General features: G+C 39.5%; 1 protein-coding gene across 1 annotated transcript in view; it reads right to left on the bottom strand.

Moving 5' to 3' along the window:
* Nucleotides 1-13358, bottom strand: part of HDAC9 (histone deacetylase 9) — a 700487-nt gene that overhangs the window by 241329 nt on the left and 445800 nt on the right. Inside the window, exon 17 of the mRNA XM_004377428.2 lies at nucleotides 11070-11177. Within this exon, the coding sequence (XP_004377485.1) occupies nucleotides 11070-11177 (108 nt within the window). The remainder of the gene's footprint in view (nucleotides 1-11069; nucleotides 11178-13358) is intronic.

Here is a 13358-nt window from a genome sequence, read left to right as displayed (position 1 = left end):
TGTCACTGAACTGTGCATGTAGAAATTTTTGAAACGGTGTATCTTTGGCTATGTGTATTTTCACCAAAAAAAAAAAAAAAAGGTTGAGAATTTAGAGGGTTAATATGTTGTGGGGTTGTAACCAATGTCATAAAACAACATGTGTACTACTGTTTCATGAGAAACTAATTTGTTCTGTAAGCCTTCACCTGAAGTACAATAAAATATAAAAAAATATATATATATGCGAGTGGGTCACTAGGGGTAATAGTGAATGGTGCCACTCCCATTTCGACCCTTTGAATCCTGGACCCATGAATACTGGCTATGGGAAAAACAGCACCATATATTGGATGCTGTTTTAGAGCATAAATAGCCTCCTGGAGAACACTGCCTCAAACCTGCAAGATATTGCCACCTAGCTGATGCCATAACTGTGCCTTTAGAAGGCCATTCCAACATTCTATCAAGCCAGGTGCTTCAGGATGATGGAGAACATGGTAAGACCAGTGAATTCCATGGTCATGGGCCCACTGTCACACATCGTTTGTTGTGAAGTGAGTCCCTTGATCCAAGCGATGTTGTGTGGGATACCATGATGGTGGATAAGGCATTCCGTAAGTCCACAGATGGTAGTTTGGCAAAAGCACTGCCAAATCTGTATCCAGAGTATCTACTCCAGTAAGAACAAAATGCTGTCCTTTCCTTGATGGAAGTGTTCCAATGTAATCAACCTGCCACCAAGTTTCTGGCTCGTCTTGTCGAGGAATGGTGCTACACTGGGGACTCAGTGTTGGGCTCTGCTGTTGGCAGATTGGGCACTCAGCAGTGGCTGTAGCCGTGCTGGCCTTGGTGAGTGGAAGTCCATGTTGCTGAGGCCATGCATAACCTCCATCCCTGTCACCATGGTCACTTTGTTCACGAGCCAATTGGTTAATGATGGGAGTGGCTATGGAAAGAGGATGACTGATTTCCACAGAACGCATCATCCTATCCACTTGATTGTTAAAATTCTCTTCTGCTGAGGTCACCTTTGATGAGTATTCACATGAGACATAAATATCTTCACTTCTCTGGCCCATTCAGAGAGGTCTACCCACATATCTCTTCCCCATATCTTCTTGTCTCCAATTTTACAATCGTATTCCTTCAAAGTCCCTGACCAGCCAGCCAAATCACTGACCACAGCCCATGAAACTGTATAAAATTGCGCATCTGGCCACTTCTCCTTCCAAGCAAAGTGAACAACTAGGTGCACTGCTCAAAGTTCTGCCCATTGAGATGATTTCCCTTCACTGTCCTTCAGGGAGGGGAGGTGTCAGAAAGGGTCTGTAGTGCTGCCACTGTCCACTTTTGAGTGGTGCCTGCATATCGTGCAGAACCATCTGTAAACCAGGCATAAGTTTTCTCTTCCTAAGTCAACTGATCATAAGGGACTCCTCCATGAGGCCATAAGTGCAGGTTGGGAGATGGAAGGTCATGTGACAGAAGTGGAGACTACAAGCATTTGGGCCACTTCCTAATGCAACTTACTTGTGCCTTTAGGTCCTGCTCAGTCCCAATTCTGTATACACCACTTCCATTTAATGATGGAGTGCTGCTGTGCATGTCCAACTTTATGGTTCTGTGGGTCAGACGACAACCAGTTCATGATGGGCAGCTCAGGCCGCGTGGTGACCTGGCTGCCCATGGTTAAGCATTCAATATCTACTAAGGCCCAGTAACAAGCCAAAAGCTGTTTATCAAAAGGAGAATAGTTACCTGCAGAGGATGGCAGAGCTTTGCTGCAAAATCATAAGGGTCTGCATTGTGATTCACTAATAGGGGCCAGCCAAAGACTCCAAACAGAAATCTGTATCTGCCATTGACACTTCAAGCACCATTGGATCAGCCAGATCATATGGCCCAAGTGACTGAGCCACTTGCACAGAAGTCTGAACCTGGTGTAGAGCCCTCTCTTGATCTGGGCCCCACTCAAAACCAGCAGCTTTTTGAGTCACTTGATAAACAGCCTGGAATAGCACACCGAAATGAGGGATATGTTGCCTCAAAAATCCAAAGAGGTTCACTGGGCATTGTGCTTCCTCTTTAGTTGTGGGAGGGGCCAGATACAATAACTTATCATTACATTAGAAGGAATATCTGGATATGCCCCACATCATAGGACCCCTAGAAATTTCACTGAGGTGGAAGACACCGGAATGATTGTCAGATTAATTTCCCATCCTCTAGCATGAAAATGTTTCACCAATAGGTCTAGAGTCATTGATACTTCTTCCTTACTAGGTCCAGTTAGCATAATGTCATCAATGTAATGGACCAGTGTGACATCTTGTGGAAGGCAAAGGTGATCAAGGTCCCTTTGGACTAAATTATGACACTGGGCTGGTGAGCTGATGTAGCTCTGAAGTAGGCAACTGAATGTTGTATTGCTGGCCTTGCCAGTTGAAGGCAAACTGCTTCTAGTGGTCCTTTGAAACACGTATAGAAAAAGAGGCATTAGCCAGATCAATAGCTGCATACCAGGTACCAGGAGATGTATTAATTTGCTCAAGCAATGAAACCACATCTGGAACAGCAGCTGAAATTGGAGTCACCACCTGGTTAAGTTTTTGATAATCCACTGTCATTCTCCAAGATCCATCTGTTTTTTGCACAGGCCAAATAAGCGAGTTGAATGGGGATGTGGTGGGAATCATCACCCCTGCATCCTTCAAGTCCTTGATGGTGGCAGTGATCTCTGTAATCCCTCTAGGAATGTGGTATTGCTTTTGGTTTACTATTTTCCTAGGTAGGAGCAGTTCTAATAGCTTCCACTTGACTTTGCCTACAATAATAGCCCTTATTCCACTTGTCATGGATCCAATGTGGGGGTTCTGCCAGTATCTATTCCAATTATGCACTCTGGAACTGGGAAAATCACTACAGGATGGGTTCAGGCACCCACTGGACCTACTGTGAGATGGGCATGACATAAGACTCTATTATAATAGCTTGACCTCTATATGCCTCCACTCTGACTGGTGGGCCACAGTGACATTTTAGGTCTCCTGGAATTAGTGCCAGTTCAGAGCCAGTATCTAGTAATCCCCAAAAAGTCTGATTATTTTCTTCTCCCCAGTGAACAGTCATTCTCATAAAAGGCCATAGATCCCTTTGGGGAAGGCTGGGAGAGAGATTAACAGTATAAATTTCTGGCAGGGTAGTGGGGTCCTTCCTCAAGGAGACCTGGCCTCCCCTTCATTCAAGGGGTTGTGGGTCTGTAAACTTGCTCAGATCTGGGAACTGATTGAGGTGCCGTGACTCTCTATTCTGGCAATTCAAGTTAGACTGCTGTTCACTTGACCTAGAATTTTTCCACTTGTTCAGATGAAGTAAATATTTAGTAGATTTCCCATCTATTTCACTCCTTGGGATACCATGACTAAGTAGCCAATGCCATAAGTCCATACGAGTCAGTCTATTCTGATTATTGCTTTGACTCACTGTCCAGTATGGTAACCATGCCCAACTTGTCTTTGTCGATTGAGTACTGCCACTTTGCCCCTACCACCATGAGGTCCCACTATAGTTAGGTGTCTTAATTCAGTTAAAGCAGTTCTCACTGTCAAATCTGACTTACATAAAATAGCAATCACAGCAGTCTTCAAGGATGTGGGGGCTCCCTTCACAAATTTGTTCCTCACCATTGTGGTAAAAGGTGTCTCCTCTGGGTGCTGCATGTGTGGGTCTGTGGGTCTAACCTGATAAATCCACTCTAAGATTCCAATTTCCCTAAGGCTTTGGATACCTTCTTCTACAGTATACCAAGACACATCTGGTACTTCAACTTGATTTAGCATAGGCCAACAGGTCATTAATGCTTCAGTGACCCAACCAAATAAACTATTACATCCTTTCCTAACCTCTCAAGCTGAAACACTGAATGAAGAATCTGTGCTTAGTGGGCCCATATTAATAAACTAAGACTGATCCATCTTTATGCTCCTTGCACTATTATCCCACACCCTTAATAGCCATTTCTATACGTATTCCCCAAGTTTCTGTTTGTACATACTAGAAAAGTCAAGTAGTTCTTTTGAAGTCCTACTGGTCACACTTTGTACTTCACCTTTTGGAGCTTGATGGAACTTAAGTATAGTATAAGTCTAGAAGCCAAAATAAGCAGTGGGGATGTGTTTTGAGAACATTCAGCATTGTCTTATAAGGCATCTGCCTTAGGCAGTGTTCCAGGCAATGACTCAGCCGCTTCCCCAGGGGATGACTCAGATGCCACCAAAGGCAATATCTCAGAAAAAAGCTCTTCAGACACAGCTGGGTTAATCTCATCAGATGGGGGTGGAGGGGCTAACAGTTTTGTTGGCAGGAGTGATTCAGTGGAATTTAGGGGCTCCGTATCCCCAGCTTCCTGACTATCCACCCATATGTCTCCATCCAAAGTTTCAGGATCCCATTTCTTCCCAATCAATGCCCTCAATTTAGCTTCAGACACCATTCAAGGATGGACATTCAATTGGCATTGTAATTCAGTCACCCTTACAATAAGACTCTGGGTTTGGCTTTCTGCAGTATTGGCTCTCTTACTACAAGAAATAAGGCTTTCTTTCAGGGCACAAGTGGCAACTTTGAGGTCAGTTATGTGGCACTTGAACTTTGACTCTGAAGCTCTGAGCTCATCTCTTTCTTTCACAGCTTTGTCTAGCAAAAGTAGAACCAACCAAACAGCTTCTTTATACTTCTCCCAATGAGAAAATTGTAGAAAGGTATCATACATGCAATAACCCAGAGCCTTGCTTCTCAACAATACTTGATCTATTGGTGGTGATATTTTGCGTATTTCTATTGTCACCTCATGCCAGGGACTAGCGGTGCCCTCTTTACTACTTGAAGCAGAGTCATCAATATCTGTAAGACTAACCAGAACTTGAAAACCAATTTAGAATACTCATCTTTTTTACAATTTTGTTCTCTACAACCACTCTGAGTTCCAAATGTCTTAGGCTGGCTTCTCTAGAGAAGCAAAGCCAGTGAAGTGTATATATATAGAGAGAGACAGAGAGAGAGAGAAAGAGAGAGACAAGGACAGAGAGAGAGAGAAAGATCTATCTCAAGGAAACGGCTCACATGGTTATAGAGGCTGGCAAGTCCCAAGTTCTTGGGTCAGGCATCAGGCGCCAGGCTGGAGGCTTCTCCTGATTCATGCAGCTGCAGGCGCTCACAAACGCAAGATCCACAGGTCAGACAGTAGGCTGCTGGCTCAGGGCTGTGAAGGTTGACGAATCCAAGATCGGCTGGTAAGATGGCAGGCTGCTGGCCCAAGCCTCAAGAATTGGAGGTCAGATGCTGACAAGCCAAACGCAGGGTCCGAAGCAGAGCAAAAGCAGCAAGCTTTGCCAGAAACTCCACATATATTGGATGCAGGCCACATCCCCAAGTAAACTCCCTTTCAATTGATTGGTTACTCATAGCAGATTTCATCATGGCGGTGATTATATCAGATCTCATCACAGACGTGTTTACATCATTATATGACTGCCAAACTACATTATAACTGCCAAACCACTGAGAATAGTGGCCCAACCAAGTTGACACACAACCTTAATGATCACACCACTTAAACTTCTTTTTTAAATAAGAATTACCTACATATAAAACTTATTGTCTTTGAAGAAATTATAAAACTTGACTAAGAGACTTTACTAAAAATATAAATAAATCAAAACACATATCAAAAATAAAAAAATAAATATGCTCAGTATTCTAAATATGTTAATTTCTCTCAAACTTATCTATAAATTTGATGGAATAGCAACCAAACTCTAACAGGATGTTTTATGCAAAATGACAAGGTTAGTCTAAACTAGATGTAAATACAAAGAAAAAGTTAAGATCTAGTGAAGAAGTGTAAGAAAGTGGAAGAATTTACCTTATCAGATAATCAAGATCTATTATAAATTTAAGGTAATAAATAATGTGTGGTACTGGCATGGAGATAGGGAAATAGTCAATGGAATACAACAGAGATGCCGTTAACAGACCAACCCTCATATAAAATGTGGATATGTAACAGACATACCACTACAAATCAGTGACTAAATACTAGCATTACCAAAAAACAGTGCTGAGAAAATTGATCATCCATATTAAAAAGATGAAAAAGGTGAAGAAGGAGCAGGAGAAATGGTATCCACACCTCAGAGCACACATTAAAAAAAGCAATTCCGGATGGATTCAGACTCAACTGTAGAAACAAAACTTCAAAACTTGAAAAGCAAAAATACAAGAGAATTTTTTTTATTTCCTCAAGATTGGCAAGTATATTTTAAACAAGATACAAAATAGAATAACAATGAAGGAAAATTAAGATATTATCTTATTGCTACATGATTTAAAAATGAAAAGTTAACCCACAACCTGGGAGAAGACATTTACAACACATAACTGACAGAGTTTATTATCCAGAATATATCAAAATGCCCTAAAAATAAGAAGAAAACAAACAATTCCATATAAAAATAGGTAAAACACAAAAAGGCATTTCACATTAGGAAAAATCTGAATGGAAAATAATGTTCAAGCTCATTAATTGTTTAGGATATACAAATTAACACCATAATAAGTTGTCATTTTATACCCACTAAATTGGTGAACACTTAAAAGTCTGACAATGTCAAGTAGAGGCAAGGATTAAAAGCACTGGGAACTCATATGTGATACTGGTGTGGGCTGAAATTGAAACAATGACTTTGGTTTTTATTTTCTATATATCCTATGTCTTGTTTTGTTCTTCTATTCCTCCATTATTGCCTTCTTTCGAGTTAGATATTCTCTAGTGCATAATTTTAATTTCTTTGTCATTTCTTTTAATATAGTTTTTGAGTTATTTTCTTAGTGATTGCCCTGGGGATTACAATTAACATCTTACCTTCTAACAATCTAGCTTGAAGTAATAAAAACTTAATTTCAGTGTATACAAAAATTTTGCTTTTGTCATATAGATCCATTTTCAATCCCCTACCTTGTGCTGTTAATGTTATACAAATTATATCTTTACACATTGGGTGTTCATAAACAGATTTATAACCACTGCTTTATGCAGTTGTCTTTTAAATCAGAAGGGAGAAATTCACACAAAAAAACGTAGTTACTTTTACTGTTGCTCTTTATTTCTTTCTGTGGATTTGAAATTACTGTCTATTGTCTTTCATTTCATCCTAAAGAACTTCCTTTAGTATTTCTTGTAGGGTAGGTTTGTCAGCCATGAATTGTCTTACTTTTTATTTATTAGGGAATGCCTTAATTTCTCTTTCATGTTTAAAGACTAGTTTTGCTGGAGATAGAATTTTTTGTTGACAGTCTTTCATTCAGCATTTGAATTTGTCATCACACTGCCATCTGGGTCCATGATTTCTGAGGAGAAACCAGTTGTTCATCTAATGGAGGATTCCTTTTAGTTCATGAGTTGTTTCTCTCTTACTGCTTTCAAGATTATCTCTTTGTCTTTCATCAATTTGATTATTATCAGCTAGGTGTGTATCTTAGAAGAATACACAGAATTGGTCGACATTTAATCATTTCAGGAGGTAGCATATGATCAAAGAACCAAAGGTACTGAAGAAAGAAGTCCAAGCTGTGCTGAAGGCACTGGTGAAAAATAAGGCTCCAGGAATTGACAGAATACCAATTGAAAAGTTTCAACAAAGAGATGTAGTGCTGGAAGTGCTCACTCGCCTATGCCAAGAAATTTGGAAGACAGCTACTTGGCCAACCAGCTGGAAGAGTTCCATATTTGTGTCTATTCCAAAGAAAGGTGATCCATCAGAATGCAGAATCATTAATATCACACACAAGTAAAATGTTGCTGAAGATCATTCAAATGTCATTGCAGCAGTACACAGACAGGGAACTGCTAGATATTTAAGCTGGATTCAGGAGAGGATGTCGAATGAGGATATCATTGCTGATGTCAGGTGGATCTTGGCTAAAAGCATAGAATATCAAAAGGATGTTTACCAGTGTTTTACTGACTATGCAAAGGCATCATCTTTTCTTTCTCCCTTCTGCTTCTGAGACTCCCATTATACATATGTTGGTACACTTAATGGTGTTCCACAGGTTTCTGAAGCTATGCTAATGTTTTTTCATTTTCTTTCCTTTCTGTTTCTCAGATTGCTTAATTTCAATTGATGTATCTTCAAGCTTGCTGATTCTTTATTCTGCCTGCTCCAATCTGCTATTGAGCCCCTCTAGTAAATTTTTCATTTCAGTTATTGTACTCTTCAACTTCATGATTTCTAGTTACTTCTTTTTATAATCTCTTTCTCTTTATTGACATTCTCTATTTGTTGAGACACCATTATCATATGTTTCTTTAGTTCTTTGGGTATGGTTTTTATTATTTCTTTGAACATATTTAAAATATATGATTTAAAGTCTTTGTCTAGTAATTCTAACATTTAGCTTCCTCTGAACAGTTTCTATTGACTTCTTTTTTTTTTTTTTTCCTGCTTATAGTCCATATTTTCTTGCTTCTTTTCACATCTCATACTTTTGCCATGAGTCGGAATCAACTTGATGGCAGTGGGTTTGGTGTTTCAGGTTAAGCTTCTCTAAACATAGCTTTGTACCTCTGTTCTTCACTGTGGCTCTGAATCATTTGTGACTGTTACCCTTCCCATATGGCATTCATGGAAGCCTGTTCAAATTATTATAAACTAAGGAGTTCAGTCTCTTGACCTGTCATGTCAGCACTGGTGCCTCTGTGATGGTCGTGTTTGTCTCGGACTTTTACACTGGGCTTGATAATCAGAAAGATAAACAAGTTGTAAAATCTGGAATGTTTGTCAAAGTACTTTGCAATTAGTTTTGTAATATCTACTATTTGGGATAACATAGTATATATAATTGAGAATCAGTTCCACTTTTCACTTGCACAATAGTTCAGAATTCCAGTGTCAATGGAAATCTTCAACATCATGAATTCCACCTTGCTCACTTTGCAGAACAGAAAACTGATGCTCAGAGAAGTTAAGTGATTTGCTGCAAATGATACAGTATTCAAGTGGAAGAGGCTGAGCTAAGGTTTCTTGATTCTTAAGCTTGATTTTTTCCCCTCTATTCTTTTCTTTTCTAACCTTTCCTGCTAATTCTAAACCATGGTGGGGTTGGGGGTGGGATTTGTCCAAATCTTTGTTCTTTTCATAAATAGCCAACGTTAGCACAGCTGGTTGTCAGCTTGTCCACACTACATGTTGTTGATTTTTTTTTTTTGTAGTTGTCTACTCTAAATAGTTAACTCTTAAAAATAGAATTAGGTTTTTGTTCAATTCTCTTCATACATGCATTTGGCAATTCTACACACAGTGACAGAATAATGTTGATGATTTTGCTAAGTGTGAGTAATACGTGGGCATTGTACCTGAGAAAGTTTCTGAATTATTGATTAAATTTCTACATATTTATAACAATGATAAATTGTTAATGCTAACGTAATAGTTTTTATTATTATCAAGTGGGACCGTGCCAGCATAATCCTTTAAAAATTATAATATTGTGGCTTGGTTGTTGTCTGTCATTTACATTTACAACAATCAAACTGTCAATGCTAACATAATAGTTTTCATTATTATCAAGTGGGATTGTGTCAGCATAATCTTTTAAAAATTATAATATTGTGGGTAGGTTGTTGTCTGACATTTGAATTCTTTTGAAAGTAAGACCCTCAAATATTCTTCTTTTAAAATGTCAGTTTATTCCAGTACTACAAATAACATCACTCAAACAGGAAGAGTTATTCCTAAAGTGTTACTGAGAGACAGACAAAACCTCTCCATAAGGCTGATTCCTTTCCACATTCAATTGCTTGTTATCAAAGGTAAATACTGAATAGTAAGCAACACAATAAAGCACCTTTAATCCCATGAGATGAACAATTAATGTCTTGAGGCTGATCGTGTCAACAGCACATAAGGCACATCTATTTTTTTTTCTTTAATATATCCTGCCTTATTAAAAATTTTCTGTAGGTTCTGACTTCTTTAAGAACAAAGTGAATTAAAGAGTTAGAGCAAAGGCTTCTGGGACAGACAATGTATTATAAAGTGTACATTCCTACTCTGCATATTTAATCACAAGTGGAACAGTCAGGTGTAATTGAATAAAAACCCATTAGACACAAAGAAAAATACTCCTAATTAGATTTTATTTTAGATTAACAAAACTCACAGTGCATATGTTATTGGTCATGATATATTTCCCTTAAGCCCCACAACTGCTAAAAATACCAAATCAATCACCACTCAGACTGCGTTATGAAGTGTGTGAACCAGTGTATTAAAAAGTCATGTTAGCACCAACAAAGTTTATTGGGGTAACTGCATTCAAGCCACACATGGCATACCTTTAAATAGCACTGTTAAAATACCAAATAAAATGTCAACGTCTGTCAGGTCTCTGGCTTTTATAAATTGTTTAGACTGGGGAACGTTGGGGTTTGTACATTGTTCTTTTCACATGATGTAGAAAAGAAGAGACCATAAAAAGAAAAGAACAATAAAGCATAGTTCATTTTTGAAGTTCTTTCATGGAAAAACATACTCTGGATCATTACCCTCCTAATCAACAATTTCCTTCTTCCTCCCAATCCTTCCCGTCTGGTATTTACCTTTCTCCCCCCGCCCCCCTCTCTCTGGGTGGTATGTTGAGCTTATACATACTACTCAGTAATCATATTTTTTAAATTGCTTCAAAACAGAATCCCAGGACAGCATGACAGATATGTATATACTAAGGGTTTTTTGGTATTTTTAACCTGGACCATAGCTTTGCTCACCACCTCTGTGCTCTTAAAAACATACCAGAGGACCCTAACCGCAGAGTTTCCTGGGGAGAGGAGGGCCCAAAGAGCAGGATCAGCTACTACCTACCTACAGACAAGCTATTATCACACCTTAGTGGCCATCTCCCTGCCCTCTTCCCTCCACCCCTTTCCTTTTATTACCACACCACACTCCCCACAATTCCCAAACAACAACATCTCTGTTTCAGCTTCTTCTCTGGATTTCCCACACTTAATGCAACCCAGACCTCACCTTCAGCTCTCCTGAGGCCACTTTGGAAGCCAGCTCGATGACACAGCCAACAGCCATGCGTGCAGCACCGGACGAGTGCAGCTCATTCCAAATGGTGTCACTGTCCACCTGAGCAAACAGTCCCAGAGCCCAAAGAAAGAGAGAGGGAGGAGAAAGAGAGGGAAGAGGTGAAGGGAGGAGGGAGGGGGAGGGGAGCATGAGGGAGAGGAAGGGAGAGAGAAAGCAAATCTGTGAGGGAGGGCTGGCAGGGTAACAGCCTATGTACAATAACATTAGTCTTCCGTCTTGGCCAGCTGAAAAGGCCTTCTGGACATGGCTTTGCTTATACTTTTTTTCCACACCGACTTCTCCAATGGAAACACATTCCTGCCATGCCTCACTGCCATTCCCTGTTTAGATTTCTCATTACAAACAGCATTACATAGGCCGGATCTGGCTTAGTTACAGGCCTGCTAGAAACCAGGCACAAGCAGTAGATAGAGCAAAAGCTAAGAGCACTTAGCTATACATAAAAATCGGATTTGCAAGTGCTAGAGGGGGAAAATTCAAATACCTTTCTGGCTGCAGGTTTACAGGGAGCCAAAGACAATTATTAAACAGGTAGCAGTAGCAGTCAGTGAATAGGAAGTAGCAGCCACAGTTCAGGTTCTCCAACTAAATCCACAGACTGTGTGGTCCTCACTTAAAACATTAACATCAAATTGCAAGGAGCAATTAAATTTTCAAAGTGAAAGCTTAAAATTTCTAACTTTCAGTGTTGGCTGGCAGCTGAGTGCACTGCAAACTGGCATCATCAAAACTGGATTGGCCAGTAAAATATATGGTTGCTTCTACACTAAATACAAAATAAATCCACACCATTGAGTCGATTCTGACTTATAGTGACCCTATAGAACAGAGGAGAACTGCCCCATAGAGTTTCCAAGGAGCAGCTGGTGGATTCAAACTGCCAACCTTTTGGTTAGCAGCTGTAGCACTTAACCACTGGATCACCAGGGCTCCTGTTTCTACACTAGAGAACATTATTATCAAAACAAAGCATGTACCAATATTTTCACATCTTCTTTTATAAAATGCTGTTTACTCTTCTTCACGCATGCAGTAATAGCACACATATAACCAATCAAAAACAAAACAAAAAAACAAACCCAAGGCCACTGAGTCAATTCTGACTCAAAGTGACCCTATAGGACAGAGTAAAACTGCCCCATAGGGTTTCCAAGGCTGTAAATTTTTAAAGAAGCAAACTGCCACATCTTTTTCCTGCAGAGCAGCTGGTAGACTCTAATGGCCGACCTTTTGGTTAGCAGCTGAGCACTTTAACCACTGCACCACAGGGATCCTTACATATATAACAAGGACATGAAAAGTGTAATTGTAGTGATTTGTAATTATCATATATAGTGCATACTTTAATCACATAGTATTTCATAATATAAAAACAATGGTATCAGATGTTAGAAGTCTCTAATTTTAGGGTACATAGTTACTTGGAGCACTAAGAAATGCAACAACAATTTTGTGATTGCAAATAATCAGGACTTTCCCAATGGGTTAAGTGGGGGGAAAATCCAACACAAAGATATTTTTTAAAATATAAATTAGATGCAAGAAGCCTAAGCAAAAGCACCAAATGCAGTAAATAACAGTAACATGTATGCATAATGTACTAAGTGTTTCCTAAGCATTTTCACAGGCCTTTCTTCATGAGATCTTATCAACTTAAATCCTGTCTAAAACAAACAACAAACATAAAATTAAATCTTCTCAGCAACAGCATAGTGGTGAAAAGAGAAGGTTGTAGAGTCAGACTGTTGGGCTCCACCAGTAGCTCCACCACTAAAACCAAGTGACCTTGAGCAATTTATTTAACTTCTCTACACCTCAGTTCCATTGTCTGTGAAATGGGGATTTTTAAAAAGTACCGGTTGCATATGACTTTGGTGAAATCAAATGAGTAACTGACGAGCAAAAGTTAGCTACTACCCATTTGGTAACATCTGGCACACAGTACGGGATCTCACTAGTGTTTTTTGAATGAAGACAGTGCGGCTTAGAGAGGTTGTTCAGCTGGTCACACACAGAGCTTCTGACCCTGACAGCACATGTCTTTCTACCACACTCTTGAAGTTATGGTTGCTTTCTGAAAATATTCAGCTACTGTCATATTGTTGTTGAGTCAATTTTGACTTACAGCAACCTCATGTGACAGACTAGAACTGTCCCATAGGGCTGTCTAGGCTGTAATCTTTATGGAAATAGATTGCCAGGTCTTTTTCCTGAAGAGCC

The sequence above is a fragment of the Trichechus manatus genome, unplaced genomic scaffold (genome assembly GCF_000243295.1).
Source record: "Trichechus manatus latirostris isolate Lorelei unplaced genomic scaffold, TriManLat1.0 scaffold00050, whole genome shotgun sequence".
Taxonomy (NCBI): Eukaryota; Metazoa; Chordata; class Mammalia; order Sirenia; family Trichechidae; genus Trichechus; species Trichechus manatus.
The sequence above is the reverse complement of the archived record's forward strand: the minus strand, read 5'-3'. Positions and strand labels throughout refer to the sequence as shown.